The 26,971-nt window shown below is 45.2% G+C and overlaps 1 protein-coding gene across 1 annotated transcript in view; it reads right to left on the bottom strand.

Moving 5' to 3' along the window:
- The window catches only part of PDE8B (phosphodiesterase 8B), a 229,296-nt gene extending 212,725 nt beyond the window's left edge, over positions 1-16,571 (bottom strand). Inside the window, 1 exon segment of the mRNA XM_027971477.3 lies at positions 16,139-16,571. Within this exon segment, the coding sequence (XP_027827278.2) occupies positions 16,139-16,477 (339 nt within the window). The 5' untranslated portion in view covers positions 16,478-16,571.
- Positions 16,572-26,971: the final 10,400 nt, after the last annotated feature.

Raw genomic sequence — 26,971 nt, 5'->3', positions numbered from 1 at the left:
ATCTTCGCAGGAGGCTAGGAAACCAAACCACTATCTTGAAAACTGCCAAGGAAAAGAGAAATCTCAAGTATTTACCCCATCTTTTCCCATTTGGACTGTACCTCGGGATAATCAAATAGTTGCTGAGGGAAGTTTCTCTTCAGAGAAGCATTCCAGAAGTTTTGTAGAAAGAACAGACCACAAACTTGTGCAACCCCTAATGAATGAATGGATTTAGGCATCAGTCATGAAACAAAAAAAAACAGAGAAAACCAGATATTACATGCCTCCTGATGGATATACACAGCACTATAAAGAAGTCTGAATAAGTAAGCCCGAAATCCAACCAAATAATATACCTCTGAATCTGACTAACAATACACAAGGAATATAGGGCCAGAAGAACATGGTACATGATACCACAAGGCTGTAATCCACAAAAGCCAGCCTGTGGGAAACTCTGCCAGACAAATGACCCCATTTCTTTAACAAGAAAATTTTAAGGCGAAAAAAGAAAAAGGAGGTACCTATAGATTAAAAGATACTTAAGAAACATATCAACCAACTACAGCTGGTGGTTCTTATTTCAAACATGATTCAAACAACATTTTTTAAAACTAAGACATTTATGAGCTAATTAGGGAAACGAGCACTATCTTGATATTTGATGATATCAAGCAATTATTTTCATTTTTCTACAATCTAACAGTATTTTGGTTGTTTTTTAAGCAGTCTTTATTTCTTATAGTTGGGAACTTCCCCAGTGGCTCAAGGGTAAAGAATCTGTCTGCAATGCAGGAGACGTGGGTTCAATCCCTGGGTCAGGAAGATCCTCTAGAGAAGGAAATGGCAACCCATTCCAGCATTCTTACTGGGAAAATTCCATGGACAAAGAAGCCTGGCAGGCTACAGTGCATAGGGGTGCAGAGTTGGACACGACTAAGCAACTGAGCACGATCTCTTAGAATTAGTTATGGTTAAAATAATATGATGTTTTAGATTTGCTTTAAAATAATCCCAGAGTAGGGGGGAGAGTGGGTGGTATATGTAAAAGAATAGCCTTAATTTTATAACTGTCAAAGCTGGGTAATGTTTGCATAAAGTTTCACTGCATTACTCTATTTTTGCATACATTTGAACTTTTCCATAATAAAAAATTTAAATGACAAGCCTTCAAAAATCAGTCTGTGGACTTCCCTGATGGCACAGTGGATAAGAATCCACCTGGCAATGCAGGGGACACAGGTTCAATCCCTGGTTCAGGAAGATTCCACCTGCCTTGGAGCAACCCCCGTGCTCTAGAGTTAGTAAGGCACAACTAATGAGCCTGTGAGCCTTGACTACTGAGGCCTGTGCCCCAGAGCCTGCGCTCTGCAGCAAGAGGAGCCGCTGCAATGAGAAGCCCGCACACCGCAACTAGGGAGTAGCCCCGCGCTCCGAAACCAGAGAAAACCCACCATGGCAGCAAAAGACCCCGCACAGTCAAAAAAAAAAAAAAAAAAAAAAAAACACCTAGCTTGCATCTTGTTAACATGTACTGACAGTTATCTTCAAAGCTAGTAATGCATGTGTATGTGAGTGTGTGTGTGAAATCATTTTCAAACAACTCTGTAAGGCAGTTACTTTTACAATCCTCCTTAGATAGAGGGAGAAACAGAAAATTAAAGAAGTTAAGCCATGGCACAGTGTAAGCCATGCACATGAGATTAAGACCTAGGTCTCCCTAACCGGAGATCCCATGTACAGTGGGAAAAACAAAAACTCCTCTATAGATGTTAGGAAGAGGGAGACGGGTGCAGAGGATCGTTAACAAGGCCCTGGAAGGCAGAGAAGAGCCAAAAAGAGCATGGCGATACATTGGAGAAACAGAAACTCAGAGGGCAGCATCCAGAGGCCAGAAACTGCTCCCACGCGGGGCGGCACCCACCCGCCACGCGCGCCCATCAGTGGCACCGGCACCAGCTGGGAAAGCCGCGCCAGCGCCGCTGAGCAGGAGCCCTTGCTGCTGCCCCCTCCCTTCTCCCACACCCCAGTTTTCCCCACCAGTACCTCCTCCTTGCAGCATCCAAGTGCAGACCCACTGGCAAAAGAGTCTGGAAGACGTAGTCTGCAGGCTTCTGGCCCCACATAATCAAAAGGAGAACATGGAAGAGCAGGAACGGAGCTGAGAACCAAGGACAACGAGCACAACCACACTGCTGTGACTTCTTGACTTAGGACTCAGGCGTGGGCGAATTAGGTGAAGGGGATGAAAAGGTACAGACTTCCGGTTATAAAAAACACTGTCAAGGGGATGTAATGTACAGCACAGGGAGTGTAGTCAATAATACTGTAATACCTTTGCATGGCGACAGATGATTACAAGGCTTGCAGTGATCAATTCATAATGTACAAAAATATCGAATCATTACGTGGTACATTTAAAACTAACACTATTATATGTCAATTAAACTTCAATGGTAAAAAAAAGAAAGCAGAAAAGGAAGCTCTCTTGTGTGAAGTTTTACCTCCTTCCTCAATTCTTCCACTGCGACAGCTGCCATGATGTCTGAGGCTGCCTATGACTAGGGGTGCCTGTGCAGACACTTCCAGGTGGTCAGCGAATCTCACCGACAAAGAACGTTTTTTTGAAGAAGGACATAACTTAGTCAACTTAGCTGGAACTATTTTCTTCAAGAAAAATGCCTCACCAACTTGCATTAGCTCCCTCCAGCCGAGAATGGACAATTTGTGCATCCAGGTATTAAGAACTGCAACTGATCGGCACACATCAAGTATATGTGCTAAAAGAAGCTACAAGGACAGATTGTACAACACAGGGAAGACAGCCAATATTTTGTCATGACTGTAAGTGGAATATAACCTTTACAAATATGACTCACTGTATTGTACACCTGCAACTTATACGCTGGGCTTCCCTTGTGGCTCAGCTGGTAAAGAATCTGCCTGCAGTGCAGGAGACCTGGGTTCCATCCCTGGGTTGGGAAGATCCCCTGGAGAAGGGAAAGGCTACCCACTCCAGTATTCTGGCCTGGAGAATTCCATGGACTATACAATCCATGGGTCGTAAAGAGTCGGACATGGCTGAGTGACTTTCACTATTCACTAACTTATATGGTATTGTACATTGACTATACTTCGATTTTTTAAAAATATCATGTTAGTAAGCAAACAGGAACAGGTGAAACATCTTTGTTACTTCAGGAGAATGGGAGGAAATCAACTCATTATTCTGAAAACTGGAAATAAGAGAGAAGATTGACGCAGTTAACCTGCCTTTCCCATACAAACTGTATCCCAGGGAAACCAACTAACTGATGAGGGGAAGTTTTCCTTCTTAGAGATGTTGCAGCTAATGAGTGAAGGAAATGATGGAACAAGAATTTCACCATTTGACACCCCCACTGTGGAATGGATGTAAGCAATGTTCATTAAGACTAGTGGTTTAGTCATTAAGTCGTGTCTGACTCTTTGCAACCCCAGGTTCCTCTGCCCATGTAATTCTCCAGGCAAGAATACTGGAGTGGGTTGCCATTTCCTTCTCCAGGGGATCTTTCTGATCCAGGGATTGAACTCAGGTCTCCTGCACTGCAGGTAGATTCTTTATCACTGAACCACCAGGGAAGACCAAGACTTAGCATCACTGCAAAAAGACAATCACAGCAAAAGCAAACCCCAAAAAGCAAATAAACCTCCCATACATCGTGTATTTCCTGCTGTAAGAACACAATATCACTGAAAGTATATTCTCACCCCACTTCTAACTCCCCCAAATTGAGCATAATCGATCAAATCTCTAAATCTAACTGCACGTTTCTAGCACACACAGAAGGCCAGGAATGCAAAAAAGTAAAATGCAGACTGAGGAATAAGATACAGGACAAAGCCACCATCCTAAACAAAGTAACTGCAAGTGGAGAAAGAGGGGAGGAGGACGGGGAACCTATAGATTAAGGGAGACTTCAGAGACATACCAACCAATTGCAATGGGTAGGCATCGTATGGAAACCAAAACAAACCGTAAAATATAAGAAGACAAGTAGAAAATGTGATTGATATTAAGTAGCTGCTGTTGACTGAGTGTTTCTGCCCCTCCCTAATACATATGTTGAAATCCTAACTCCCAGGTAGGAGCTCTGGGAAGGGATTAGATCATAAACATAGATCCCTCACAAATGGGATTAGTGTCCTTATAAAAGTGACCCCAGGGAACTCCTTCACTTCCCCCTCCATGTGAGGACACAGTGAAATGACTGTCTATGAACTAGGAAGCAGTTCCTCACCAGACACAGAATCTGCAGGCACCTGACCTTGGACTTCTGACCTCTGAAACCGTGAACTGTGAGAAGTTCTCCATAAGCCACCCAGTCTGGGGTATTTTTGTTACAGCAGCTGGAACTAAGAGAGTAGTTATTAAACCTTTTGGTATATAAGGTTTTACGACTTTTTGAAACAAAGAATTCTTAGATTTTAAAGATACAGACTGAAATCTTTGTAGATAAAATAGAAAATAAGTGCTTAAGAGAAACAAGACACTTGAGTGCCTCTGGGGGTAAAACAGCACAGTGAAAAGAGAAGGGGCCCTATCTCTGGGTCCCTAGCTGTGGGGTCCTGGTCAAGCCCCTGGAGATCCCTGCACCCCAGCTCTCTCCCTCCCAACGTGGGGCAAAACACCACCTGAGCCCCTTACCTGCTCAGAAGCCCAAAGGTCACTTAGGATAACGATTCCCCAAGGGGACCTCACAGCTTCTTCCTCAGCTGCTTCATCACCTTCTCATTAAACCCACTTCTCCCGAAGGACATGCATACAAACGAAACGCTAGCTCTAATTCAACTGTATGTTTCTTTCACGACACTGTAAATATATTCCAGCCACATAATGGGCCAACTCCTTTTTTTGGGCTAACCTAGAAACCTAAATGCCACGTATAACATTGTTTCTATAAGAAAACCCTTTCCCAAAAGTATGTTTGTCGTATAATCTGCATATAAGAGGGTTACCTTTTACATTGTTTTTTTGTCTAGTCGCTCAGTCATGCCCAACTCTGCGACCTCACGGACGGTAGCCCACCGGGCTCCTCTGTCCATGGGATTTTCCAGGCAAGAATGCTGGAGTGGACTGCCATCCTTCTCCAGGGGATCTTCCCGATCCAGGGATCAAACGTGTGTCTCCTGCACTGCAGGCAAATTCTTTACCACTGAACCATCTGGGAAGCCCCCCCTTTACATTAATTCAAAGCATTTCCTGATTTTTTTCAGTTTCAATGTTCTCATCTTTGACACACAAAATTGATTTTAGTCATGTGCTCTTCTTTCTCCCTGCTTGAAAATCACCAACAACTGGCAGGAGAGAATTTGCTTGCCTTGTTCCTCCGAGCCAGGTCCCTGGGAGGTGAGGGGCGAGGAGCACGTTCCTCCCAAAAGGGTGAAGAGGAAATCCTCAAGATCAGAGACAGACAGTCCTGACGCCTCACTCTCCTAGAGGGCCTGACCACTGTAGGAAGAGGTGCTGGGCTCTCACCCAGGTGGTAGCTCACCTGAGTCCCACGTGTGGCTGCCGGCATGGGCAGAGAGGCTGACCACAGGGACACAACAGATCCCCTGCATTGTTCTCCATCTGGCCATTACTGTCTCGGCTATCCCTCTCTCTAGAGAGCTCTGGAAAGGAGATGTGGTAGCCAGAGTCTGTATCAGACTGTGGGGAAAAAAGAAACTTCTAGCTCCGTCTCCGTTCACAACACTACAGATGCAACACCCAAGGGAATGCCTTTTGCTTTGCTCAGAATCACCCAGCTTCTAGACTTTCCATCAGTTTCTTAAGCTGAAAATGGAAATGCCTCAGATGACCCAAAGACCATTTGTGGGTGAGGTCTAAGCAGTTAGGTCGCTGTGCGTGTACTTCAGTCACTTCAGTCGCGTCCGACTCTTTGCGACCCTATGGGCTGCAGCCCTCCAGGCTCCTCTGTCCATGGGATTTTCCAGGCAAGGATACTGGAGTGGGTTGCCATTTCCTCCCCCAGAAGACCTTCCTGACCCAGGAATCAAACCAGCGTCTCTTATGTCTCCTCCACTGGCCGGTAGCTTCTTTACCACTAGCGCCACATTGCTTGGGTCCTTACCAGCCTTCACAAACCGGTACCTTCCTCTCCATTTGGCGACTGCCCTTGACACTTCCTCAGCAGGGACTCTGAGGACAAAAGCTCCATCCACCCTGAAGTCACCACCTTTCAGGTTCAGAGCTTTAATGTTATTTGTGGTTCTGACGTCAGAAAATGGCCCTTTTTTTTTTAATCCACATTAACCTGCGTGATATGTTACTAAAAAGTCTTCCTATAAAAGTGTCCAAAATTTGGGGTCTTCCCTCCTTTTTGTGACTCACACAGGCAACTGAATCCCTGCAGCTAACCATTCATTATACCTTCCCCTCTAGGAGGCAACAGTGTTAGAGTTACAAAGCATCACATTTCCAACAATGTACTGCATCTGACAGCTACATCATACAGAAATGCTGCAACACAAAAGCCAGCAGAGCTTTTGCCAACTGGCTTTAAGCTCAGGTATAGACCAAAACTTTAGGTGATAACCAAACAAGAATTTCACATGGAACCACCTCAACATAGCACCACAGCCCTTTAAAGGCAGAAGGGTTATGCAGGTCCAACAGTCAAGGAACCCAAATGCCAGCTTGGGCCTTTCACTGTCAAGCTTCTCCTGTGTCATCTCCTTTGGTAATCTAATCGACAGAGACCACACCCAGCGGTATCCAAAGCTTCAGGGTCACACAGTGCTCAGGGCTCAGTCTTGTCCAACTCTTTGGCACCCCATGGACTGCAGCCCACCAGGCTCTTTCGTCGATGGGATTCTCCAGGCAAGAATACTGGAGCGGGGGAAAAAAAAAAAAGCATACTGGAGTGGGTTGCCATGCCCTCCTCCAGGGGGTCTTCCCCAGCCAGGGATCAAACTCACGTCTCCTGCGTCTCCTGCATCGGCAGGTGGGTTCTCTACCACTGAGCCACCTAGGAAGCCTCAGGGTAACATGTCTGTATGTAAATCCAGTGAGTCACCTACATTGGTCAAACCAATCTATTTGAAAGTGGGATACATTTTCCAATAGAAAATGTATTTCAATAATATCTAAATCTAAATCGGCAAAATTTTATCTTAATTACCAAAACAGAAATCATAGCAACCATGAGGTTATTAGCAGCTAGTATTGGTACCATATTTACAAAGTGCCAAGTAACATGGGCAGTGTGTTCTGCCAAGGCATCTCCAATTTTGTGTGCATTTTACATTCTCCACTCGTTTCAAAGCAACGCTCTAGTTTGAGCTAATACAGGGGGTGAGAGTGGGTCTGTAACGGGAAAAACCTCACCCACTAGGCCCTCTGATTGCTCTTCCCTCCCTCACCACCACGCCACTCTGCTCGAAACGACTTCAGTTCCAGCACTAGCCACGCCTGGGCCTTTCGGCCTGTGTGAGAGGCAAGAAAGCAGTGGTTAAGAACTTCCGAGTTGGATTCAGACATCACCTACTTAAATTTCAGCCCCATCTAGAAAGATGCCTTGTACCTCTTGCAGCCCTGTCTTCCTCCTTTGTAAAATAAGAAGGGTAATTTGTAGCTCATAGTGCTTTTATATAGATGGGTAAAACAATGTATCAATATATAATGTGCTCTGCAAATAGCAAGATTTAATAGCTCATGTTACCAGATCTATTCTACACACCGAGTTGCAAAATGTACAAACCACACAAGGAAACTGGAATCACCTTGGAAACAAGACACAACCCGTGAGGCTTTCTTCCAGTGATGGATTATCCAAAAGCAGAGTCATCTCCTGATGCTCATCAAGCCAATCACAGGTCCCTAACCTATTCTGCTTGAGGAAGCACAAAGGAGTAGCTGAAAAAGTTGATGGGAAAGAATGAAGCAGGAAAATCCTGAGTAAAAAATGGCTTTTATCTGCCAGTGGGAGAGAGAGAAACCAGGGGAAAAGGAGCAGCAACCAAATCTAAACTAACCTATATTGCAACTTACTAAAAAGTGGTGTTTTCCATTAAAACATAATAGTTACCCAGACTTTCACTGTAAGATATTGGTAGCACCTATGTTTTTACACTTTTAATTTTTGCTTTAAATTGGAGTATAGCTGATTTACACTGGTGTGTTAGTTTCAGGTGTATAGCAGTGATTCTGTTATGTGAGTGTGTGTGTGTGTGAGTGTGTGTGTGTATCCATTATTTTTCAGATTCATTTTCCATATAGGCTATTAAAGAATATTGAGTATAGTTCCCTGTGCTATATACAGTAGGTCCTTGTGGATTATCTATATACATATAATAGGGTAACACTTATTAAAAAAAAACTTTTTATTTTGTATTGGGGTATAGCCAATTAACAATGAGAGTTTCAGGTGGACAGTGAAGGGATTAAGCCACACATAGACATGTATCCGCTCCCCCCAAAGTCCCCTCCCATCCAGGCTGCCATATAACAACAGTGAGCAGAGTTCCATGTGGTAACACCTGAAATATTTTTGAATGTTTTAAATATGCATATTTTTGAGTGAAAATATAAGCTTATAAACACATTATAAACTCACTTATTAATGTTTTGAGACTGTGGAAAGAAGGTATAGAGAACAATAAAGTATAAACTGAGTAAAAATAGAGTAAATTTGGCTAAGCTTGGGTTTTACTTACGGAACTTCTTACTTAGAGTGCATTCACCCCACCCCCAACCTCTGAGCTCCAAGACTGTGGGGAGAGGGGTCAGCGGGCAAGGAACAGAGGAGATGACAGAAACATTCCTGTTATGGGTAGAACATCTGAATCCCACCCCACCCCGCCAATGCCTATGTTGCAGCCCTAACCCTGATGATATTTGGAGATGATTGGGTTTAGATGACATCATGAGGGTGGGATCCCCATGACAGGATTAGCACCCTTCTAAGAGGAAGAAGACAGACCACAGTTTGCTTGCTCTCAGCCATGTGATGACATAAGGAGACTTGGAAGCCAGGCCAAGTGCTCTCACAAAGCACCTTGACCTTGGCCTTCCCAGCCTCCAGAATAGGAGAAAAAAATGTCTGCTGTTTATTTCACTGATGCGGACCCGGGTACGATCCCTGGTTGGGGAACTAAGCTCCCACAAGCCACAAAGTGCTGTCAAAATAAATAAAACAGAAATGTCTGTTCTTTAAGCCACTCTGTTTACGGTATTTTGTTAGAGCAGCCCCTACCCCACCTCTGAGCTAACTCAGAGAATGTCTAAGCAGAGTCAGGGTGGAGAGTGAACTGAAGATGAAGAGATGTTTTCAGCAGTATCTTAGAAGTCTGCACACAAGATCAGTGGATATACTTTAATATCATTAATCATCCAACAAGAGAAATAAACAGTACACTAACTGACCGTTTTAAAATGCCACTATTTTGAACAATTATCAAAATTACCCATCTCAATTTGAACTTCCCAGGGTATCTCCAATGACGTTGGACATCTTTTAGAACTCGTTACAGCAGGCCTTCTGGGATATGGTCAGGATATATCCTCCCTTGTTCTGGAAAACCTCGATCAATGGACTTCCTTGCCCTCTGGTTTCCAAATGTGTTTGGACAAAGACGGTACCAATCTGTAGATCAATGAAAGGGAGGACAACAGGGGTATTTACAGGTATTTATTCCCGGAGGTCCCCTGGCCCAGGCACAGGCCTCCAATCACTGCATTCTTCTGCAAGGCCACAGCTTTCGGGGGCTGCCCTACCCTATAGGGTTGGTTTCTCAGGTCCCCATAACCATTCCCTTCTGCACTTCTTCTCCATGGTAACTGCGCTCTTTTTGTAGTCTTAGGATGCTTCATCATCATTTGCTAATTTCCTTTCATTTTGCCAACACACCTGTAATAGTCTCTTCATTACATTATTTCCTCAAACTTTTGTGGACACACAATCTGTTTCCTGTCCAGACACCATCTGATCAGGTCTGAGGAAGGACTGGTTGGTTGGTCTTGCCTCACTCAGGTGCAGGGTTTACTTGCAGCCCTTTGACTGCTCACTTTCCTTTTTTCCCCAACCAGAAGTCTCAGCCCAGTTCAACAGCCTGTTAGCTTTCTGAGCCCCTGGATTTTAGACTTTACTTGCCCACTCGGCTCTGAAGAAGCTGCTCCTCCCCCAACCCTGCTGGTTTCCCAGACCCTAAACTCTCTCTTCCCTGGTGCTACAGGAGTCCTCTCCACCTCCCTCCCATTCTGATTCCTGGCCTTCACCCATCATAACCTGCTCCCGCAGGAGCTGCCCGGCTCTCACCAGCACACCCTGCTCTGCTGCAGCCCACCTCCTGCCTCGTGTCCACCAGGGTGGGCTTCAGTAGAAAAGCATCACCTCTGAAAAGGAGCAGTTTGCTCTCTTACTTTCTGATTTGAGGACAGATTTACCAAAGTCCAAGGGAGCATTACCTGACAGGTCTTTATTTTTCTTTTCCAGGGATATATCTTTTTCCTTATTATGTCTACTTAGCTAATTTTAGTTTATCAAATACATTATTTTGATATTACATAAAACTTCATGGAAAAGATGTTAGAGAAGGACCCATGGACCGTCCTCATTGTCTTCATCATCATCGGCCTCAGCACCAGCATTAATGGCAGGATTCCACCCTTAAAACATTCTACAAAGTGCTTTCAAGTTTACTTTTTAAGTCACAAAGTCTTTACAAGTAGACAGATCATATATTGTTTTATTTTGTAGAAATGAAAACTGAAGTATAGAAAAGGCATTAAACTTTTTCATGATGAATTAACCAAGGAAACAGGGCTTCCCAGGGGACTCAGTGGTAAAAGAATCCTCCTGCCGACCCAAGAGATGCTGGTTTGATCCCTGGCTCGGGAAGATCCCCTGGAGGACGAAAGGACAACCCACTCCAGTATACTTGCTGGAGAATTTCATGGACAGAGAAGTCTGGCTGGCTATAATCCATGGGGTTGCAAAGAGCTGGACATGATTGAGTGCGCGCGCACACACACTCACACACACACACACACACACACACACACACACACACACAAGGAAACATAGCTAGCAAATATTCTGAATAAACACTGCTTGAAATAAGGGCTGTTTTTGCTTCATATTAGAAATATTAATATTGTACCTATATTGAAAAGAACGCGTGCTCTTTGATCTATGCAGCCATCCAGTTTTAACAGGAGAAATGATGCCGTTGTAAAAAGAGCAGGGACTAGTTTATATCTGATAGATCTTAAAAATGAGTGTAACTACTGAAGAAAGCAGTGAAAACCAGGAAAATCTGCTCAATGACTATAGTTCATGTGTTGGAACAAAGGGAGGGGGCACTAAATTGTGATGAAATGAGCTACGGCAGAAAATAAACTAGGGATTTCCTAAAACTAAACACACACAGCACGGTGAAAAGGACTAGCAAGAACTCCAAGAGCCGACGTCAGCCCATTTTAATAAAGTTGCTCCTTTGCCTTGCAATTTCCCATCGTGCAGGACGCAGCCCCAGCAGAGCAGAGGCATGTGAGTGACGGAAATGACAAAGCAAGACACCAGGACCTGCCAACCCCAGTGGATCCTAGGGGAGTCTGCCCCTCAGGAAACCAGAATGGGCTACACATGGTCCAGCCCTCTCACCACTTACAGACTTCCCAGCCACATCTGGAGGCTCAGAGCCTGACTTCACAGGTAGAGATGACAGATGGCCCACATCACCAAAGTAAACTAAGATGAAGGCAGGGCAGCTTCCCTGTTGGCTCACTGGTAAAGAATCTGCCTGCAATGCAGGAGATGGGGGTTCGATCCCTAGGTCTAGAAAATCCCCTGGAGAAGGAAATGGCAACCCACTCCAGTATTCTTGCCTGGGAAATTCCATGGACAGAGGAGTCTGGCGGGCTACAGTCCATGGTCGCAAGAGTCAGACACAACTTGGCGACAACCACCACCGAGATGAAGGAAGGGCGGTGAATAGTACTCCGAATACACACAGTGTGGAACCATACACTATACTGGAGGTGGCCACACCTAATTCAATTTCTGACCCACAGACAATTTAATTCATTTAAAAACAGTAGTTCCCAAATTGTGGTCCCTAGATCAGCAAAACTCGTGTCTCCTAGAAGCTTTTAGAAATCCAAACTCTTGGGCCCCACCCAGGAGCTCCTAAATCAGAAACTCTGGGAGTGGAACCCAACAGTCAGTAGTTCAACAAGCCTTCCAGGTGATTCTGATGTACACTAAAGCTTGAGACTACTGACTTAACAAAAATCTTTTTTTTTTTTTTTCAAAATAGCTCTATCCCTCCATTTAAAGGTGGGGTGAGAGTTGGACTATAAAGAAAGCTGAGCGCCAAAGAATTGATTCTTTTGAACTGTGGTGTTAGAGAAGATTCTTGAGAGTCCCTTGGACTGCAAGGAGATCCAACCAGTCCATTCTAAAGGAGATCAGCCCTCGGTGTTCTTTGGAAGGAATGATGCTAAAGCTGAAACTCCAGTACTTTGGCCACCTCATGCGAAGAGTTGACTCATTGGAAAAGACTCTGATGCTGGGAGGGATTGGGGGCAGGAGGAGAAGGGGACGACAGAGGATGAAATGGCTGGATGGCGTCACCAACTCTATGGACGTGTTTGAGTGAACTCCGGGAGTTGGTGATGGACAGGGAGGCCTGGTGTGCTGCATTTTATGGGGTCGCAAAGAGTCAGACACGACTGAGCGACTGAACTGAAATAAATCTCACTCATTATTTACTATAAGGTCAGAAAATTATCTATTTTCCCTTTATAGATAGTCAACCTGGGATTATCCTCACTGATTTGGAAAGCCATGGAACACGGATAATACAAAAGTAATGAATCACTGGCTTAGGCACACCCTTTTGCAATAGACTGACCATCCTCATTAGGTTTTGCTTACCAGGCTTCATGGATATTCCCTGAATCCACAGTACAGCAGAACCTGGTACAAATACTGACTGAATGAATGAGCACAATGAATGGGGGACGACACGGGAGCTGGCAAGGCTGCCTACTAGAACAAAATCACTTGGAAACTAAGAACCTCCTGTGTCTGATCCACAAAATAGTTTGCCTCATAAGAGATGGCGGCAAGCTGACTGAATTGTCAGTCAAGATTCTCTTCTACAACTGGCTGCCTAATCCTGGATCCTCCCCAGGCACAACAGCTGGGATGAGGAAAAGAAAACTTGTAAGAATCCCCAGATCTTCCCAGGGAGAGGTTCCACCATCTCCTCTGAGGATTTCTGAACAAGAATTGCAAAACTGGCACAGTCTCAGCAGTGAGCATTCTGCAGGATTCTCCTGTTGGAGCATGATTTTTTAAAAGGCAAACAAGAGGGAGACAAATTGCTAGGAAGCTGCATTTTTTACAGCAATTGGAAGACAAATCTAACTTCTTACCAGAATTGGAAACCCACATGATATCACTGTAGTGCACATGAATTATTAATGCTCATCATTTTTTGTAAATTAGGTATTCAGGAAGGTTCCTGTTGACATCATGTTTGACATCATAATGCTTCATCATTCTAAAAGCCTAATGAGATGAATTCTTGCTAGAAAAGAGAGAGATCAAGCATGCACTTCTGCACTCTGGAGAATACCAGAGACCAGGGAGATAATGAAGATATGGTTTATAATTGATGTACAAAGAGCAAAAAAAAAAAAAAAAAACTGTTACAACCCTACCACCACTGTAAACAAGACCAAATGGCACTTTACTTTTCCACCTGAGCATTTTGGAAAAGGGAGGGGTGAGTGCAGTGGGGGGCAGGGGGCATGGCTAGCAATTATCTCAAACTCCTAAGGTAGAAGAATTCTTCTAAAATGAAAGTAATGTCTTTATAAAATTACCTCAGCTACAGAAGAATGTGGTACAGGTGAAAATTGAAAAAGATACTATAACACCAAGTCACACATCCTAAAAGGATAGTATTAAATATTTTAAACCAATTCTGTAACAGTAATTCTATGTAATTTGAATAAACAATCATTCTGGTCTCACATGTAATATCAAATCTGTAGTTTCTGAGTTCTACACGTGCAAATTAGTGTTGAATAAACTGAACCAGCAGTTTTGTCCAACATCTGTAGCAATGGGTTGGAATGAAATAAGCTCTTGTTTGGAAATCTGGTTGACAATGCAAAGTAAGTTAAATTCCTATCCAGGTCAAGCCTTTTAACACTTCAGCCAAGTAGCAATGATATATATACAAGTTCATACTAACTGCTAATAATTGGGACTCATTTCCCCTCCAGTTTTTATTTCATTTGGTCTCTAAGGAGCCTCTTGAGAGAAGTACTAAAACATAGAGAATGAGTTCATTCATTATTCTTTCTTCTACTGAACAAACATGGAGTAACTGAAGTTGCCACGTACTAAACTGGGATTCTTGCTACTCTGAAAGGTGAAAAATCCTCTTAAGCAAACCAAAAAGAGTATCTAGAGTTCATCAGTTGTCATCATTCTGAACTACTGCTTCACGTCATCAGATTTCCTTTTCAACAAGAAGGCAAAGAACAGTCATTATTGGCAACATTCCAATTTAATTACTTCACCAAATAAAACACTTTCATCCCCTGAAATTACTTCTAACGATAACTTTATGTGAACCAGTGTGGGGAAAAAATAAAAAAACTTAGTGTTCAGCATGCTCGCTTATAACAAATGTTCAATTAGTACGTAGTACTGTCATGGATCCAGGTCTCTAGTTCTTGGATATTCTATCAGTAAACAGTTAACATTCAAAAGCTAGAAAACGTCTACCTGGTACATAGGAGGTGCTCAATAATTAGTGTTTGTATTATAATGATGATATTATCATACTCTATTATACGATTATTACCAGAGAAACTCTCTAACTTATAAACATCAGTTAAGCTTCATGTTACAAAATCAGATGCTGTTAAAGCAAGCTCACTAAAAGAAGTGTTTGCTCTTGCATGTCATGGAAGTCAGCACAGGTCATCTTCTCTTCACCCATCCACTGAGAGCTGACTTTATCCAATGAATACTAGGAGCCTCCTCACACAAGGCCAATCGTTGAATAACTTTTCAAGTACTAAAGATATAAGGGTGCCTGTAATCAGTGACACAATTCCTGGTAATCTACTGACCATGTAAAAGCTGTTGATTCTCTTAAATTAACAGTGAGAGACACATTTCCCTCCCTCTGTACTGCAGGATATGCCACCATCCTTCTGTTTGCTATAAGGATAAAAGGCCCAGTGGCCAGATTTACACAAAGAAAAACCTCTTGGATTTAACAGTTTTTAAAGAACACACAGGAGGGCACTGGTAAAAAAAAAAAAAATCATTTTTCTTCTGGCACTAAGAAATATGTAGCGACTGCTTTAATCACTTAATGTTTTCCAGTGGCTCAAAATTTCGTTCTCCTGAAAGATGAATGTGCGGAATGAATGTTCATCTTCAGGCAGCTGCACTGCATTGGAAATCAGTTGCCCTCACGGCAGCGCTGCCCACCCTCCAAACTCCCTGCCAGGTTCTTTCAATTATGTTCCAGACACGCAGCCAACCCAAAGAAGTCGTAAACAACAGGTTCCACTCGGGTCCTCCTCCTCCATTCCCTTCCTCCATCCCTCCTGAGAACAGACACCCTCTCATCCATTCACAAATCCCCACACTCGGCCCCTGTGGCTGAGACTCCATGCAACCCGGCCGGTGTCTGCAGGTAAAAATCTGAACACGAGGGCACTGTAGTACCGTGGCACCGAGTCTGCACCATTCACCTCCCAGCCACGCAAATCCAACCCGGAGCTCGGATTTCATTCAGTGGAACTCGTCTCCGAACGCTCCCAATGATGCCCACCCCTCCTCCAGAGCTGACCCAGTCCAGCCTTCTCCTTCTGGATAAGAACCAGGCCAGCCCCCCTGCTTCTCTTCTCCACCCGCCCCCCACCCCCACCCAAACCGGCTCTCAGGACCCCTCCAGGGGTCTTTAACGCGCCCATTTCCGGGGCCCTCATTACCCCCCCTCCCAAATGAAAAGTAAACTCCTCCTTAGTGACCATCTCCGCAAACCAACCAGGCCACTAAACTCCGCCGGAGCCCCCTGCCCGCGGGACGCGGCGGGCGGCCCCCGGCAGCGCGCGCGGACGCCCGGCGTTTACCTTGACGCTGGTGTAGCTGGTCTGGGTCTCGGCCTCCGCGCTGCTGCAGCAGTGGCGCCTCCGGCCCCTGCAGGTGGTCGCCGCGGGGCCCGCGGAGCCCGTGCTGCTGCCGCTGCCCAGCTCCCCGCGGGCCCTGCGGGCGCGGGCGGCGCCTGGGGACCCGGACGCGCGGCTCTGGGGGATGGCGTCGGCGGCGTCGGTCTGGACGAAGAGGCCGTGCAGGGGGGCCGCGGGGCCCTGCGACACGCCGGTGGTCTGGCGGGGCGAGCTGGACTCGTCCGAGTCCCGGCAGTAGATCACGCCGCTCTGCGAGACGTGGATGCTGGGGGCGCAGCCCATCCCTCGGCCGGGCTCCCCCGCGCGCCTGCCCGCGCCCCCGGCCGCCCGGCCCCGGCGCCGCGGCCGCCACCTGCAGTGAGGGGGCGGGCGCCTCGGCGGCGGCGGCGGCGCCCCGACCGTGCGCCCCGCGGCCGGCCTGGCCGCCGCTCCGTCGGGCTCACCGCGGGGCACCGCGCCGAGCCTGCCGGGGCTGCGCGCGTCACCCCAACTTTCCCTTCTGGGCCATCTTCCTCCTCGAGCGGGCGAGCGCGCACACACAGCGCCCCGCGCGCACCGGCGGCCGCCACCCTCGCCGCCGCGGCGCCCCAAACGCGCTCCCCGCGCCTCCGCCCGCCCCTCCGCCCGCGGCTCCGCGCGACCCGCGCCGCCGCCCAGCTCGACCTCGCCGGGCTCCCGCGGCCCCGGGGCCCCAGCACCGCCCGCACCTCTTTCCCTACTTTCACTCCGCGGGTCTCCCTCCCTCCGTCCCTCCCTCCTTCCCTCCCGCCCGCCTTTCTCCGCGGCGCCCCCGCTTCGCGGTCGCCGCCGGTGGGGCGCTGCTGCACCCCTCGGCCCCGCCCGCCGCTGCCCGCACTCTCGCGGGCTGGACTCCGCGCTCTCGCCGCCCGGCTCGGCACCCCCCACGCCCCGCCTCTCCCGGGCCCCAGGGTGCGGCGGCGGTCACCACGCCCCGGCTCCCTCCCCTCCCTCCGCTGTCCGGAGGCCTCGATACTCCTGCACCCGTCCCGGGCCGCACCCCCAGTGCCCTAGCCTCTCTTCCCCTCGCGGCACAAACCCCCGGCCGGCCTCGAAGGGTAGTGTGGCCTGGGGAGCACCCCCAGTAAGCCCCCGGCCTTTCAGGAACACATTGTAACATTCGTGAGCCAAACATCATGACTCCCCGTAGGGACCCTCCAGCCCGTGCCCACCCATCTAACTTGCTGGCCTCCCAGTTGACTCAGATCATTAAGGAGAGGCTTCATACCTCTGTCGTCCCCTGCTTCCCTGGCTGAGTTGGATGGCGACCCAGTCTTCAAAAGGGTAGAGTAGACAGATGATGTCCACTCATCATCCGAGGTCACGCCAAGGAACCAGAGACCAGGTGGAGGGCCAAGCCCTTGAATGCACAAATTCCTCTAAGACCCAAAGAAAGAACAGAAAAAGCTGTTCTCCATGGTTCTGGGCTTTCTCCTCCAAAGTTTTCACCTCTTCTTGGGTGTCACTACATTTTTCACAGTGGCTTCTCCTCCATCCAGTCCCCACCCCGACCCCGACTGTCCACTGCTGTGCCTCACTCCAGGCTGGGCAGTCAAAACTGCCTCCCCTCAGTCAGGCGTGCACAGCTTCCTTGGAGGGGAGCAAGAATACCTTCAGAAGAAGGCTGCTTATCCTCCCCGACGTGCAGTCTGGGTTGGAGCTGCCAAGCACCACTGCCCATTTATTCCGTTGTTCTTTGAGTAATTCCAGTCTGCTGCCACAGCATCACAGAGGAGAAATGGATGGTCCAAGAAAGGACTCCGTGTATAAGGTCAAATGCAAAAGCAAGAACATAGAGTCCTAATGCAAAGCACAAAGAAGAATCCAGCTTGAAATAATTTCTTTGGTTCTTCCCTCTCTTTCTCTCCCTATCACATCAAATTTGGGGATGACTGGGTCAAGACTTCAAATAACAGCTTCTAACCTTCACAGAGAAGCAAGGTGTCACCCCACATCTCAAATTCAGATATACAGAGGAGAAAGAACTAACCTAACCTAGTCTAACTGACCTAATCTCTTTTGTTTCTCTTCTCAGCTTTCTCTTCCCAACTCTTGGTCTCTAAAACAATTTTTTGATGACATGGAAAAAAGTCTGTGCTACATTTTCGAATGGACAGGCAAATTGCTCATAAAACTCCTGTGCAGGTTGGGCTCCTCCCAAAGCAGATTCTGAAATGATATTCTGCAGGCGCAAGGCTGATGAGCGCATACTCTTGGAATCAACATCTGGAAGGAAAGGAAGGAGAAAAGGAAGCAGGGAAGGGAGGTGGAGGTTGAGCAGAGGGAGAAACGGAGCTAGGATGCAGCCTTACTCAAAGCCACAGGCACGCCTGCAGGGAAAATTCTGAAGCCGGATGATGCTTCAGGTTGTCCTGAACTGAGTCTAGGAGGACACACCTTTACACCCTCACATAGGTCAGCAGTTACTTGTAGGTCATGTGGGTGGCCCTGGGCCAGATGACTCTCTTCAGCTGAGGCAATTGCCTTGTAAGACTGACAGCTGAGCAGAGGGCTCCCTGCTGCCAGCACTCCCCCAGCTCGAGGAGTAAGTCCTTCTTTCCTGGCACCACCGCCCCCACCACACTGCCCTTCCATGCTTCCTTGTCCCTACCCATGACTATAAGAGTGCCATAGTAAATGGTCACCACTGAGATGCAGGGACAGTCATTCATTTGAAATAGGTCTAAGCCTGATGGCTGCCAACTGTTCTACTTCCAAGGGACCATTCAGAATCTGGGAAAACATCATCAGAGTTAAGTTACAAAAGCGCTAGTCTCCATACCAGTCCCTGATGCAATGTTAAGTCAGGAGATAACCGCTCCTAAAGCTTCTTTTTTTATTCTCTTATATACACGCACTTCAGTCATCATCCTTCATGGAGCTCCTAATCAAGGTCAACCTTTTTGGACACTTTGAGCCATGCTAATTCTCATGCCCCATATCTACTTTTTCAGTTTTCTCTAGGAATGTGCTTACTATGATGAAACCTCCCAGAGAAGAGAAATGGGCCAGCCACTTACTGAGGCTTTGAGAGGAAGAAGGCTATGATAAAACAGAAGTTACAACCAGTCTTCTGGTGGAGAACATTAGGAGCTGAGTCATGAAGGGACAAATCACCCAGAAGAAAATTTAGAAAAAGAAGAAGAAGAAAAAAATAGAAGGAAAAAAGAAAAAGGTTAAGTTTTGAGAGAGTAAATAACCTCAAGGTGGCTGCTGAACAGGACTAGGCCGCTTCGGGACCTTAACTGACCATTTCATCCGGAGAACCATGCCTTCCCCTGCATGCAAGTGTCCTGCAGAAACGGAAGAGGGAACAGGGGAGTGTACTAGGTATAAATTCCTCCTTCCATTCCCAGAACAGCCAATAGTTTTAGACACAATCTTCCTCAGACCCAGCTTCCGCTGCCAATTCTGGCTTAGTGAAAGGAAAAAAATAAAGTATCCCGATAATCTCCACCAAGTGTTCTCAGTGGGAATGTGTAACCTCCCCCCATCGCTGGCACAAATCTGGTCACTGAAACGTGCACAAATGTGCGGGTGGAGGATGGTTTAACTGAAATCGTGCCCCAGCTAAGCTCTGAGGCCCGAGTTCTTGCTCCTGTAAGTGATTTCTGGACCAATCCCCACGTCACAATTTCAACGCATTCCAGGATCACAGCAAAGTCTACAAGTTCAGACACTGCAGATAAAATTTAGGCTCAAGTTACAGAATAAGGCCAGAAAAACCAACATTATTTAAAAAATTGAATTAAGTTAAAAATTTTAGCTACAGCTAATGTCCAAGAAAGAAATACAAAAGCAAACCAAATCAGAAATTTCTTCAAAAACTCAGAAATGTCCAAGGTCAGCTGAACGTTACATACAAGGTCAGCTTGTATGTTTTATACTCAGACCAAATACAGCTGGTTTCAGAATTATGACCCAGAAGCACTGCAAGACTCTGAACAATTAAGGTCCCTTCCCAGTCGAGATTGGTATAACTCTTCTAGAATTCCTCTAAAGGAGAAAAGAATATGACTGATACATTTTGAGTGACTCTTCATAAAGGTTAAAACAATAGGAGTTTTGGATTAATCTTTAGATAATCAAACATTTAATCAACCAATCAACCTTACAGAGCTCTGAATTCAAACTATATTCTTAATGGTGGAGCTTATTGGAAATCTAACCACCTGATAAGTGAAATGATACAGTTTATTAGGTAGCCCGGCACAGTGGAAGGTTCCTTGATCTCAGAGAGAGAAGGGCAAACTTGGAAGCAGTGCTGCCTCTTAAAGCAGTGTAACCTCAGGCAAGTCACTTAACCTTGGGGCCTCCATTTCCTACATCACCTCCAACATCTCTAAATCACCAACCTTTGGGGATGCAGTGAAATCTCTGCTTTCTTTTATTAAGCTGTTTTTAATTTAGAACAGTGGAATTTTTGAGCTGAAAGAGTGGTCTTCAACCTCCCTGCACATCAGAATCACCCTGAGGAATCTGTCAGAAACACAATAGCTTCCAGATCCCACCCTGGAGACCTGGAGTCAGGGGTCAAGGGCAAGTCCAGCATTTGCCCTTTCAAAGAAGGTGAGTCCAGTGTAGCCTTTCCACAGCCTTCTTTGGGGACTAGAATAAGAACTGAAATCCTGGAACTGCCCTGGTGGTCCAGTGGTTAAGAATCCATCTGCCAGTGCAAGGGACACGGGTTCAATCCCTGGTCCAGAAAGATCTCAGCCTGTGCGCCACAACTAAGCCCATGCGCTAGAGCTGGTTCTCTGCAACCAGAGAAGTGGCTGCAATGAGCAGCCCGTGTGCAACAACTAGAGAGCATCCCCCACCTGCCACGACTGGAGAAAGCCAGCATGTGGCAATGAAGACTCAACGCAGCCAAAATAATTAGAAAAGAAAAAACACACTGAAGTCCTTCCAAGAGCCTGAGCATCCTGCTGCTGCGGCCCCTGCCCTGCCTTTCTGTGCCTGCTCAGTCTCTGCTCCAGCCACAATGACCGCCTTGCTGTTTTCCCAAGGGAACTAACAGTATCAGCCAGGAGCCCTTCCGGTTATGCTCTTCATAAAAAAGAACAGGGCTAACTTCCTCACTTTGCTTAAATCTCTGCTCAAATGCTGTCTTCTCAATACTCATTTAAAATCACAACCTGCACCCTTCCATGTCCCCCCATCACTCCTGATTCTACTCCGCCTGGTCTATTTTTCTTCTTTTCATAGCATTTATCACTTTCCAACTGATTATGTCGTTAGCACATTTATTATTATATTTATTGCCTATCTTCTCCCACTAGACTGGAGGCTCTACTAGAGACAGCAGAGATTTTTTTGGTTTCTTATTCACTGATGGATGAAATGACTAGTGCCTGGTACTGTGCCTGTTGAAATATCTGTTGAATGAATGAATAATTTTTTCTCAGTTCTCCCTTTTCTGTTTTTCTCTTCTCTTAACTGATATGACTCAAAATGGAAGGGGGTTGGGTTTTTTCTTGAGTAGAGGGTTATGGTCTATGTTTTTTATTTTTAAAGTCAGTGAATGGTTTGACCTCATAATCCTCCTTTTGGTATTATACATCAGAAAAGTCAGAAGAATAAAATAATTTATTCACAATGTTTGTAGCAACACTGTTTATGATAATAAAAATGGAGATAATCTAAATATCAAACACTTAAGGAATAGCTCAACAAACTATCCTAACAGTCAGAATACCATTATTTATACATGTATGGGTTAAATATTTATATATAGTATATGGATCACAGCTATGGAAAATGCATGTCTATTTGTTGAGGTTCATAAGTGAATGTAAAGTGATATAGATAAGAAGCTGGAGCATGGCAGATTTCTTTTTTTGAAAAACTATTTCAAGTCCAGAAAAATAAATGACCCAATCAAAAAATGGGCCAAAGATCTGGATGGCTAACAAACACATGAAAAGATGCTCAACATCACTCATGATCAGAGAAATGCAAATCAAAACCACAATGAGGTACCATTTCACGCCAGTCAGAATGGCAGCAATCCAAAAGTCTACAAGCAATAAATGCTGGAGAGGGTGTGGAGAAAACAGAACCATCTTACACTGTTGGTGGGAATGCAAACTAGTACAGCCACTATGGAGAACAGTATGGAGATTCCTTAAAAAACTGGAAATAGAACTGCCTTATGGCCCAGCAATCCCACTGCTGGGCATACACACTGAGGAAACCAGAATTGAAAGAGATACATGTACCCCAATGTTCATCGCAGCACTGTTTATAATAGCCAGGACATGGAAGCAACCTAGATGTCCATCAGCAGATGAATGGATAAGAAAGCTGTGGTACATATACACAATGGAGTATTACTCAGCCATTAAAAAGAATACATTTGAATCAGTTCTAATGAGGTGGATGAAACTGGAGCCTATTATACAGAGAGAAGCAAGCCAGAAAGAAAAACACCAATACAGTATACTAACATATATATATGGAATTTAGAAAGATGGTAATGATAACCCTCTATGTGAGTCAGCAAAAGAGACACAGATGTATAGAATGGACTTTTAGACTCTGTGGGAGAGGGTGAGGGTGGGATGATTTGGGAGAATGGCATTGAAACATGTATACTATCAGGTAAGATATGAATCGCCAGTCTATGTTCGATACAGGATACAGGATGCTTGGGGCTGGTGCACGGGGATGATCCAGAGAGATGATATGGGGTGGGGGGGGGGGGTGGGTTCAGGATTGGGAACTCATGTGCACACGTGGCTGATTCATGTCAATGTATGGCAAAACCAATACAGTATTGTAAAGCAAAATAAAGCAAAAAGAAAAACTATTTCACTGAATACAAAAATAATGTATGAATGAATGTAATGTTTCTCAATTCTCTTTCCAAAAATATTTTAGTTAAGTATATATTCCTTTATGGACTTCCAGTGATTTTTTTTCTTTCAGACAGAAGGCAGAAGATGGAAAACATTAAAGAAGGAAAAGAATCAGATATAGATGGAAACAAATTAACTTCTGCTTTTTCTTTTTTCTTTTTTTTTACAAATTTCTTTCTAATTTACAAAGGAACTACTTACAAAGCAGATGCACAGAGCCTACCAGAAAGTGAGAATCAGAAAGACATGAGAACTATTCTCATGGTGAAATATTCCTACCAAGTGGCTTCACAGCTCTTTTAAGGGAGTAAAAATAAGTTTTAAGTCGTATGTTCAACTGTGAGTATATCACTTCTTGGCCCTTTCACCACACATCAAATGAAATTTGGGAGACTTGGCCCATAGGATAGTTTTCCCAAGCTGGTTGTAGAATATGCAAAAAGAAATGCGGGAAGGGATTCAGCCACCATTTGACTTTTTTACGTTAACATCATCCAACGTGGAATCCTCTGAGCACTGGGCTCTGAATCCCTGTTATCAAAGGTGATCTGATCTTCCTATTAATAAGAACACCACAGGGAGGGGCTGGATCAGGCCTGGAAAGGGGCCTCCAGAATCTTCTTTCTACTCATTTTCAGAGTTCTCCTGGATTCAAATAGTTAGACTATGAAAGATGAAACATTCATTTCCAAAAATCTGGTAAATATGTCTCACAGGAGTAAAATCAGGCATAAAAGGATACACAAATGAAACACAAGGTACAGTCCCACTCAAAGGGGCTTCTGGAACAACCAGGGAGATGGGACTTACACACGGGCAGTGACAGCGTAACACATGAGTTGACATTCAAAGCATAAGAGCAAAAATGAGTGGTACTGGCAATTCTCTTCAGTGGTTATGACAACTGGGGGAGGCTTGCTGGAGAAGGAGACGCAGCGGTTGGACCTCAACCAGAAGGACTTTTCAAGCAAGGGGAACAGAATGAGCAAAGAAAGACACAGGGGCAGAATTCACCTGGGTGGATCTAGAAGACAGTGAGTAGATGAGACAGTTTAGTGTCTCCTAAGGTGGGGATGCTACGATCGGAAGGGGAAGAAAGAAGACAGAAAATGGAAAACCCTGAAACTTCCCCTATTTGTAGTGGAAGTCAACGTGGGTCCTACCACCTTTAAGGAAACTCCCCATGTGAAAGTCTAGATTTAGGAAACAAATTCACCGTCCTGCGAAATAAGTGTTTGCCAAATGATAAAATACTGGCTTTCAAAAAAAAAAAAAAAAATAGACTGCATGGCTTCAAGAAAACTTTTCTATAGCACTTTGAGTGTTTGGGGGTATTTTAAGTCAGGTTACAAATTATTAATTCACTCCTATTTGATTTAAGATATACAATATATAAAGCAAATTAGTTTGTTTCTAAGTTAGTGTGACATTTTCTCAAGGCTTCATGGGTTATTTTTAAAGAAAAGTTGGGGTCAGGTTTCTAAGCAGGCCCTCCTCCACTGGTACACACACTTTGCCACACTCCAAAAGATTCCATTACACCCTGTGATGCTTAAGTAATTCCTTCATTCAGCATACATTTACTGAGGGGCTACCGTGTATCAGACACTAACTCAGCATGGGGGGACAGACAGAAAGTCTGCGCTATAGAGCTGGAGAGAGAAACAAACACTACAGTTCTCTGGTAGCAGTGAAGCTGGTGCGGGGATTCAGAACACACTGACGTGGTAGAGACGGCAGAGGTGATGGACGTTTTCTCAAAGGAGTCGACATTTACATGTGAGTCTCGAAAAACCTTACCGAAGGAATATTGTTCTTTTCATCTAACCATCCACTCACCCACATAGTAAGAACACCGAGGGATTTCGCTGGTAGTCCAGTGGTTAAGAATCCACCTGCCAACGCAGGGGACACATTGATCCCTGCTCTGGAAAGATTCCACATGCTTCCAGGCAATTAAGCCTGTGTGCCGCAACTACTGAGCACACGTGTGGTGACTATTGAAGCCTGCGTGTCCTGGAGCCTGAGCTCGGCAACAAGAGAACCCGTAGCAATGAGAAGCCCGTGCCCACTGCAACTAGAGATAAGTCCGCGTAGCAATGAAGACCCAGCACAACCAAAAGTAAAATAAATAAATACTTTTTAAAAAAAGAACACTGAGCCCCCACTACTGTGCCAGCCCTGAGAGGGACACAAAGAAGGAACACTCAGTACCCACTCTCAGGCAGTTCCATCAGAAATACAGACACATACTCAGAGATGTGTGTTAACACTTGCTTTGGAAAAGTAATCCAAGCCCAGAGAGAAAGATCACTGTGGGTGGAAGTGATGCAGAAGATGTCACTGAGGAGTGTGGCACTTGGAAGAAAGGGCAGTATTTGAATAAGCTGAAATGCTGTAATTTCATTTACATGTCGCTGTCCAGTTTTCCTAGCACCACTTATTGAAGAGACTGTCTTTGTCCCATTGTATATTCTTGCCTCCTTTGTCAAACATAAGACATCCATAGGTGCTTGGGTTTATTTCTGGGCTTTCTATTGATCCATTGGTCTATATTTCTGTTTCTGTGCCAGTACCATACTGTCTTGATGACTGCAGCTTTGTAGTATAGTCTGAAGTTAGAAAGGTTGATTCCTCCAGTTCCATTCTTCTTTCTCAAGATTACTTTGGCTATTCGGGGTCTTTTGTGTTTCCAAATTAGTTGTGAAATTTTTTGTTCTAGTTCTGTGAAAAATGCCATTGGTAATTTGATAGGGATCACACTGAATCTGTAGATTGCATTTGGTAGTATAGTCATTTTCATGATATTGATTCTTCCAATTCAGGAACATGGAATATCTCTGCATCTCCTTAGGTAGGTTTATTTCTAGACATTCTATTCTTTTTGTTGCAATGGTGAATGAGATTGATTCCTTAAATTCTCTGATTTTTCATTGTTAGTATATAGGAACGCAAGTGATTTCTATGTACTGATTTCGTATCCTGCGACTTTGCTAAATTCACTGGTTAGCTCTAGTATTTTCTGATAGTATCGTTAGGGTTTTCTATGTATAGTATCAAGTCATCTGCAAACAGTGAGAGTTTTACTTCTTCTTTTCCAATCTGGATTCCTTTTCTTTTTCTTTTCTGATTGCTGTAACTAGGACTTCCAAAACTATGTTGAATAATAAGTGGAAAAGAGGCCATTCCAGAGGCAATAATGCGAGCAAAGGCCTAGAGGTGGGCACACACTGAGTGCATGCAGAACAATGAAGTAGGTTATTCAAAAGGGGCACAATGCGGGGGAAGAGCAGAGCTTTCTTTTGGCTGTCAAGGTAGGCTTGCACCTACCAGGGAACCAAGTGCCAGACTGAGGGGTTTGACGGAATTCGAGTCATTAGGAATCACTGAGGTTTGTTGGTTTGTTTGTTTTCCAGTAAGAGTACTAATTTACTAAGATGAGTCTAGTTGCATAGTCAAGAAGGACAGGTGAAGGAATTGGGAAGGAGGATGAGTAAGGGGCTATAACAATCCAGGGATGAGATGATAAGGACTGTTGTGGACTGGATTATGCCCCACCCCCCCACCCCCACCCCCAAATCCATATGTTGAAGCCCTATCCCTAGTGTGACCATGTTTGGAGATAGGTTAAATGCGGTCATAAGGGTGAGCCCTAATCCAATAGGACTGGTACCCTTATAAGAAGAGGGAGAGACACTAGAGAGTTTGCGTGCTCTCTCTGCAGGCACGCACAGTGAGAAGGCACCATATGTCAGCTTCTAGGTCCTCCATGCTAGCACAAGCATGACCCTCCTTTCCCAGTGCAGCTAAGGAAACAGTCTCTTTGCCAAGACCTTGGGTTTCCCTATGATCTGGTCTACACAGGGATATGAGTTTCTTGCTTCATGTCCAGATTGCT

Source organism: Ovis aries, chromosome 7 (genome assembly GCF_016772045.2).
Source record: "Ovis aries strain OAR_USU_Benz2616 breed Rambouillet chromosome 7, ARS-UI_Ramb_v3.0, whole genome shotgun sequence".
NCBI classification, from domain to species: Eukaryota; Metazoa; Chordata; class Mammalia; order Artiodactyla; family Bovidae; genus Ovis; species Ovis aries.
This window is presented reverse-complemented; position numbering and strand designations above follow the sequence as displayed.